Source organism: Lathyrus oleraceus, chromosome 2 (genome assembly GCF_024323335.1).
Source record: "Lathyrus oleraceus cultivar Zhongwan6 chromosome 2, CAAS_Psat_ZW6_1.0, whole genome shotgun sequence".
In the NCBI taxonomy this organism is placed as follows: Eukaryota; Viridiplantae; Streptophyta; class Magnoliopsida; order Fabales; family Fabaceae; genus Lathyrus; species Lathyrus oleraceus.
This window is the reverse complement of record NC_066580.1, coordinates 33270415-33279166: the sequence shown is the minus strand read 5'-3', so window position 1 is coordinate 33279166 and position 8752 is coordinate 33270415. Positions and strand designations below refer to the sequence as shown.

Here is an 8752-nt window from a genome sequence, read left to right as displayed (position 1 = left end):
GTAAGAAAACATAAATGATAGTCGAAAATTTATAGTTTAATCTTGTAAGATGTATATGAAATTATAATTCAAAATAATATTTTAGAAATAATTTGATGCTTTTGTTTGTCTATTTGAAAATTATAAGTTAAATTTAAAAGTACTATTTGTTAATTATATTTAGCGTTGTAATAAAATTTAATATTTGAATTTAGTTTTGTACCATGTCATTCCAGTTATACTTTAGAATTATATTTTTAAAAAAACTATTGAAGTATTTGTTTGTCTGTTTCAAAGTATTGTTTGAGTACCTTATCTTAAACACTATGACGTGGTTTTTTCTTTGTTATTATGATTTTAAAACTAATAGATACAAATGGATATTTTCAATAAAATATATTTTATGCACAATTTTTTTATTGAATAAATTATTATATAACGTATTTTTTTAGAAATATTGATAATTTAAGTTTTTCGATCTATTTATTTAAAAATTAATTAATTAAAAAACATAATAGTCCGTCTACGAAAAAAACATAATAATTAGTATATAAAAAACAAAGTAAATTGTATGTTTATAATAATTTTTCTATTGATTTATTTAAAAATTAATTAATTTTTTTTATGGTGAATAAGTGTGTGTAATAGAAAATAGAGTCAAAGTTTCATAAATTGAGTTTTGATGTATGGTTGATAAAAGATTCGTACATACATGTATGTAACTTATACTAATTTATATTTTGATGTATTGTAAATATACAATTTTATGAATGGAATGAAAACACAAAGGAAATAAATTAATAGGTATACATGATTTTTAAGAATATTGGGAGATGATTCATAGAATATGAAAATACATGTATTTTAATTAATATAATTTTATAAATTAAAATTACACATTTTTTTTATATGAATAATTGAAGTTTTAGTAGATTATATTTTAACGAGTGTCTCGTTATATTTTTATAATGTAACAAGTAAAGAATAAAACAATAGTTGCTTATTAAATTTTAATATTATAATAAATAGATAATAGATATATGTGAGATCTATCACAACTTGGATACTCTACATTAAAATAGAATAGTTCTATCAAATATAATCGGCAAAAAAGTGTATGTAATACAAATTAATTCTTAAAAAATGAAAACAATAACTAAAGAAGGAAAAATTACATAATAATCATTGTAAACTAATTTTCTATTATCACAAAATCCTTCACAAATCCGTAGGGTGGAATTTTTTTTCTCCATATATAAATGTGTCTAAGATATCTTTTACATTGTGTGAAATACATTCAGATATAATATCTACTATGTGGAGTAATAAGCTCTACCATCTCATGTTTTTCATCAATCAAGTTTATCAAAGAGGAACACATTCAGATAGCAACCAAGGTTCTAAGATCTCATATTGAGGCTCCTCATATGATAGAATTGGATTTTGAAGATATTTGTCCGAATGCATTTCTTGTGGAAATTGATAATCCATATCTATATTGTATGGAGGAAGATCTTGATCAAAAAACATATTAGATGATAGATCTGGATTTTGAAGATATTGGTCAGAATATATTTCTTGTGGAAATTGATAATCCATATCTATATTGTATGGAGGAAGATCTTGATCAAAAAACATATTACTTGATGAAAATGATGGAACTATATCTTCCAAATCTTGAAAGTATGAAGGAAACCTATTAGCATTCATAATATAAATTCTAATGTTAGTCTTGAAATATGTTAATGTAATTATAAATTTTAAAAAGAAAATAAAAACATTAAATTGTCTATTCACCTATCATCCAATGTTGGGACACCGTGATTGTTAAAACAAGTACTTGAATCATCAGCCAACGTTGAAAATTGTTCAAAGTTGTTACCATAATTTTGATCAAGAAGATAGTTACCATGTAGAATATCTACTTGATGATCAAATTCCATTCTTGGTAGAGCCGTTTCTTCTTCTTGGGAGGCATTATTTTGTTGGTTACTAATTTCTCCAACATTGTTATTCAACTCATCAACTTGGTTTATGCTTTCTCCAATGAGGTACTTTCTAGAGTTTTTTAAACTCCTTTTTTTGGAATTAATAAAATTCTTTAACTCATTATCGGTTCTTCCAGGAAACTGTCACAACAAAAACAAATTCAAAATAATTATATAATCAATTATCGATTATTCTAAAAAAAAATTGGTTATTAATTAATAAGTAGACTTCATGCAAAAAATTATTAACAAAAAAACCCTAATCTTAACGAACATAAAAAAAAAAAAATCATTACCTATTATAAATGGTTACAATTATAGAAAGCCTAATAAACTTTAATTTTTTATTTATAAAAATATTTTTTTTTTTCCTATAAGAGTGAAGCATGAATAAACAAACCTGTGAAACTATTTGAGACCATTTTGGTCCTAACTCATTATAGAGATGAATAAGTTTTCTTCCTTCTTCTTCATTGAACGAGCACTTTTTTAAAATTGGATTTAGATGATTTAACCATCTTATACGACAACTTTTTCCATCTCGAACAAGTTTTGTTTTCTTTCGTACGGAATCCCACTTTCCAACTCCATATTTTGTCACATATTCTCTTAATAATTGATCCTCTTCCTTTGACCATGTTCCTTTTTTTAACACAATATTTCTAGTATCCTCACCATTATTGCATTTTTCTTGTTGCAAAGATGAAGATTCCATGATTTGAGTGAATGTGATTTTTAACTACATGAACAATAGTGTTAGTGTGTTGAAATATATAAGAGAGAGTCCTAGTTTGAATAAAAATCATTTACCCTATTCTAACTCCTATTTTTTTGCTAACTAAATCACATTATCTAATATGGAAGATAAAACTAGACAAACTCCACTTTTCTATAACTTTTTAAGTTAACTCATGTTTGACTGTGTCCAACTCGTATATAAAAACTACCTCAGCTACATTTCTGGTCCAACGTTTTTAAGTAAAATACAAATTAAATGATAGCAAAATTAAAGATAAAAATTATATAATAATTCAATTTTAATGATAAAAAGATAAAATTAAATATAATTTTTTTGAGAGACATGATTTTGGAGATTAAGGCGGAGGTGATAAACTACGCTTTATAAGTGCCATCTTTTTATTTTAATTTCATACGTTTAGTACCTCATCTTTCTATAACAAAAAAAACTTGTTAGTTTTTTTTCTTTTTTAAAAATATTTTTGTTATACATCAACAATATAATTTTTTTTATAAATGGATCCAAATAAATTACTTACAAATATTATTTTATGATTTATATTTAAAAAAATTATAATAAATATTAACATGCAATTTTATTGGATTTACATTACAGATGTATATAAATTAAATTCTAAACTAGCTCGTTGATAGCTATGTAAGGATATTATATTGTAGGGACACAAATTCTAATCTCATAGATTGAAGAAAGTTAGTTATTAGATCTGATAGTTAAGTGATAAAGTAGTTTCCCAACTAATCTTCTATTGTTGAGAATATCTTCAAAAGGCTTAGTTGTGTCCTGGTGCAACTTGAAAGATGGATCAATAGGAGTTTTGACAGGTTTAAACTCAATGAGACATGTGTCTTTCAACAAATTCAAGAAATACTTTCTTTGACAAATAATAATTTCAGTTTTGGAATGAGAAACTTCTATTCTTATGAAGTACTTTAACTTGCCAAGATATTTGATTTTAAATTCAACATCAAGTGGTTTTCAATCTATCAATTTCATCTATGGAGTTTTCAGCCAAAATGATATCATCCATACACATTGTAGTGCACTGAAATGTGAACCAGTATTGAGTGTGAAGAGGGAATAATCTAAACCAGATTACTTATATCACTGATTAACCAAGAATGATGTTAATTTCATACCATTTTCTATTGGCTTGCCTTAAACCATAGAGTGACTTCAACTATTTGCATACTTGATTTGACTTTGGACTAGTAACACCTTGTGACACTGATGTGTATATATTTTCATGTAAATCTCCATGTATAAATACATTGTTTATATCCGATTGATGTAAGTTCTTGGAATTTATGGATGCCAATTCAAGTAGTGTCCTCACAACTGTGATCTTTGCCACATGTGAAAAATCATCAATGAAATTAAATCCATTAACCTGATTGTAACCTTTGGCTAATAGTCTAGTCTTATACCTCTCTATAGTCTCATCTTCTATGTGTTTTACCTTGTAAACCAATTTGCTTCCGATATGCTTGATACTAGGTGGAACATGCACAAATAATCAAGTTTTGTTGTGCTTTAAAGCATCCAACTCAGAGTTCAATGCCTTGATCCAAGAATCATACTTGCTTGTTTCTTGGCAATTATCTAGCTCATAAATAGTGGGGATAGACAAAGCAAAATGTTGGTGTGAAGTAGAGAGATTATTTAATGAATGAAAATTCTGAATAAAATTAAGTATGCTTGCAGAATTTTGGTTAGATGATTTCTTTGAAAAACTGCATATAAAGTTTAACAAATAACTAGGCTTTTGGGTAGTCGATTATATCTTCTCAATATTTGTGGTGGTTTAGTTACTAACTCATTCTATAACCTAGGCTCATAAATATTTTGTCACTGCACTTGATGATTACAGTAGATTCACTTGGATTATTCTTTGCAACTCCAAATTTGAAGTCACTAGTCTTTTCCAAAAGTTCACACTCATGATAGAAATTCAATATAATTACAAAGTCAATATTTTTAGGACAAACAGTGGTCCTGAGTTTTCTATGCCTAATCTTTATTCTTCATACGACTTATCTCATAAATCGTGTCTATAATTCTTTACTTTAAATCAAGTCATCATTCTTTCAAAGATTTGGTAATGATCCTGACATCGATGAATTAAATTTTTTTGAATCACTATGTTATACCTCCACCTTACAAAATCATAGAACCATGTTGGATTTTAGCGGTAGAAAATAATTTTTCTTGGGATACAAGCAAAATGTCAGAGGTATTGTAATCATATATCTAAATACCAAAGCCATAATCATTTCTAGACATGTTATCCACCATGACAATGTTCTACCATATTGTAATCCAAATCAACCATTCCTTTGCACATACTATTTTGATAATGATGATGAACTTAAACCTACCATATTATTTAATCATGATCATAACCAAGTCACAAATCCTAATGTACAAAACAATGATCATGAAATTTTTCATTACCATGATGAAATCAAAGAGAAAACTAAAAAAATAGATAAAATGGGAACAAATGAAGCCATCTCATTGATTGAAGAAAGTCAGTTACACGATGTATGTATACGTAAAAGTTAGTCTCTCTAACAAACTTCAACTAACTAACTATAACTTTAACTAACTCTCTAGTTTGTAGTGCTCCTCTATATGTGAAGTAACATTGGCAAAGGTGAAACTTATGATGAAGATACTAGGTAACTTATCGTGTAAAGTAGCTAATACTAGGTACTTTAACAATTAGCACCTATCCCGAACATGTCTTGTTGATAATTTAAAATATTTTATTTTGTTAATTTAGAATATTAATTAATTTGTTAATACATTGATATTTATTTTGTACTTTATTATATAAATTATTTGAAATGTATGTTTGGATACGGGGAAGATAAAACCATCATCGCCCCATTGTCATGCCTAGTTTCAGCCAATAAATTATTTGACAAAAAAATTCTAAAAAACTAGATATTGATTGATATATTCATATCTTTTTTGAACGTTTCATTGTGTTTGATTATATTATATTTAAATTTTATATAACCTAAATAATTCTTTCCGAGTATATTAATGACCGATATTATTTCATCTTAATGGAATGGTTTTCTTTCAAATGTCTTTTCTTCACTCTTTTAAAATATTTTCTAACTATTGAAATTGTCTACATTTAAAATATATATTTTTAATTAATAATTATATTATTTCATGTTGAAAACAAGTTGATTTAAGAATCGAAAAAATGTTTTCAAAGAAGCTGATCGAGAAAATAGTATGTTTTTTTTTAAATAAAGGCAAATTAATAAACAAAAAAGGAAAATAAAAAAGGATGAAGGGATATAAAACCTAACATAAAAAAGATAGAAAAAATTGATAGTTGGACATGCCCAACCTATTTGTAAAAGAAAATTCAAAAATATAAATAGTAAGTGAATTTCACAAAGTGTCATAATCACAAAAAAAAAACATGCATACACTAATCTATTTGTATATGCATTTTCCTCTCTAAAAATGTGACATATCTTGACTATAAAGGAGAATATAGTGTGCAAAATATTCTTCCATTTAATTAAAAGTTATCAAGGGACTACATTCAAATTTGAAAAAGCATGATTGGTCAGCATTGAGCCAATTTCAAGTTAAAGATCTCTCTAATTCTTCTTGTTAGCATATTCCATAGCAATCACGATTTCATACAATTTGGCTTGAAAGGAGGTGCAAACTCCAATCTTATGCATTTTTCTATAAAACAATTACATAAAGAGCATCTTGAAATCATACGCATTTTTCTTCGAATCAAGTTGTTGTCTATTACAATAATAGTATGCATCCGTTTCTAAGTCACTAATGATTTAACATGTGGTATATAGGGATGCCAAATAAATTTTGTCCAAAAAGGCTCAACGTGATCCCTCCTCATGCAGTTGTAGACATCTTTAAAATATAGATCACAATTTGTAAATAATTTCCAAATGAGTTTATCAACAATAATATTATCAAATGACAAGTTAATTTTCAAAATATCTTTAACAATTTGAGGAGGCAAAATGGATAAATCACGAGGAATGTTCCAATCGATGTCTTGGATAATTAAATTGACCTTAACAATTTGAATAAATTAAACATGAACTATAAATACTAAGAGTAAATCTTTAATTTTGTATTCCAACTAACTGTTAGTCCATATGTTAATGTTCTTCTCATTACCAACTTGCTATATACTTTATTCCTCTAGAAAGAAAAAAAAATTATGAATATTGTGAAATACGCCACTAATAAATTAATTATGATTTTATAAAAAATAAAAAAAAAATAAAAAAGAGATTATCATCGAGTTTAATTTTTATAAAATATAAAGTTTTTACAAGATGATTTAAATCTCAAACATTGAAATAATTTTAGTAACTTTTTTCTTTTTTGAGTAAAAGAAATTTAAAACATTAAATAATTGAGATGAAAAATGCATTACTTTCCTTTCCTTCCCTTTACTATATGAAATCAAATATATACTTCGTTATGGTACAACCAAATGCCCAATACAGGAGAAGCATAATCATTATACAATGTATATAATCAGCACACGAGAGATTTAAGGTACATTTTATGATCATCACTTTTAACTTCATTTATGTTGAACTCTATAACTGAATTGGGTACTGGAGTATTAACCTTGAAGGTCCATCCCACACAACCGTATCGGAGATCAACACCACCACTTTAAGATTCCAACAACACCAATTCTAGTTCATGTATGGAACAAATACCCACCTTATATAATACACAATATTTACACTTAAAAATTATTAAAGTTCAAAATCAAAAGGAAGACAATTTTAAAGTTAGTTGGATATTTTTCGACATATAGCAAGTTGGAAGAGTCTAAGTACATTAAAAACAAGATTCAATTAAATACTTTTCAAGTTGAGAGAAGTTTATCATTGACAATACTCTAGACAGAGTCAAAACATAGTAGGGTTGGATAATTGCATTTTATGACCACGCTTTGCGTACATAGAGCCAAAAAGTGAAAAAAGATAAACATTATAGAGTCAGGGATTCAAAAAAATTAGCATGAGGATATGAGTAAACTTAACAAGTCGAAAAACATAAGACATTAAATCGAAATTAGATAATCATTTATCCCATAAAAAATCTAACATCTCATACATCATCCATGTAAATAACTACATGAAAATTTATTTTCTATATGCCACGATCTATGGACTAGAAATACTATTTTTTCTATCAACACTACAGTGTTATTTTACATACTTTATACTTTTTATTATAATTTACTCTCTTTGGAGTAGTTAAGGATCTCATAGCTGAGGAACATAGTTCATTCCTCAACATAATCGTCTAAAGACACGGGAATCAAAGTTGATAGTTATGGCTAAGATCACTGAAGTTGGTACTCCTAAGGGGACACTATGGCTAAGATCACTGAAAAAATCCATTCACACGGTTAATCACTAGAACAAAAACGGGTTTAGGCAACAACTGAAAACTGTCTCCTAAAGGAAGAAAACCGTGGTCTGAGTCATTAAGGACGATTTACCAAGCTTGGAATAAACGATCGTTGCCTATTTCTTTAGAGCTCCTTTTTTTATTTATACCCACGGATTTTGAACATTGTCGCCTTAAATATCAAAAGTCCACGTATTTAGTTAAAGTTTTAGACCGCAGTTTTCTAGTAATAATATAAAACAACTGTCCCCAAAATACATGAAAAGGAAACAGTTATTGATAACGACAAATTAAAACCGTAGCTCAATCTATAATTTCATTTAAACTAAATATATAATCACGCCTAAATCATGGAAAAATCCACGGTTTTTAATAAGCTACAATAAAAAACGTTGCCTATAAATGAAAAACACATAAGTAATGCTAAATCTTGCAGCACCTATATATATTGAAATTTTAGTACGATAGAATCTCTTTTCGACAACAATGCAAACAATGGCAGTAGAAGAACATGAGAGTGATATAAGAAAACCTTTATACCATTTGAAATTTGTGCTAACATAAACAACAAAGGTGTCAAGTA

General features: G+C 27.0%; 1 protein-coding gene across 1 annotated transcript; it reads right to left on the bottom strand.

Moving 5' to 3' along the window:
• Positions 1 to 1344: 1344 nt before the first annotated feature.
• LOC127121780 (transcription factor MYB14) lies at positions 1345 to 2682 on the bottom strand. The gene is made up of 3 exons (XM_051052218.1): positions 2368 to 2682; positions 1777 to 2108; positions 1345 to 1675 (listed from the first exon to the last, which is right to left on the bottom strand). The coding sequence occupies exons 1-3, from the start codon at positions 2680 to 2682 to the stop codon at positions 1345 to 1347; spliced, it is 978 nt and encodes a 325-aa protein (XP_050908175.1).
• Between the last annotated feature and the right edge of the window lie 6070 nt (positions 2683 to 8752).

Excerpts from the sequence above, each read along its gene's own strand:
- LOC127121780 (XM_051052218.1), bottom strand. The coding sequence starts at position 2,682 with ATGGAATCTTCATCTTTGCAACAAGAAAAATGCAATAATGGTGAGGAT. Across the intron at positions 2,109-2,367 it reads GGTCTCAAATAGTTTCACAG|TTTCCTGGAAGAACCGATAA; the intron begins GTTTGTTTATTC and ends TTGTTGTGACAG. Across the intron at positions 1,676-1,776 it reads GTCCCAACATTGGATGATAG|GTTTCCTTCATACTTTCAAG; the intron begins GTGAATAGACAA and ends GAATGCTAATAG.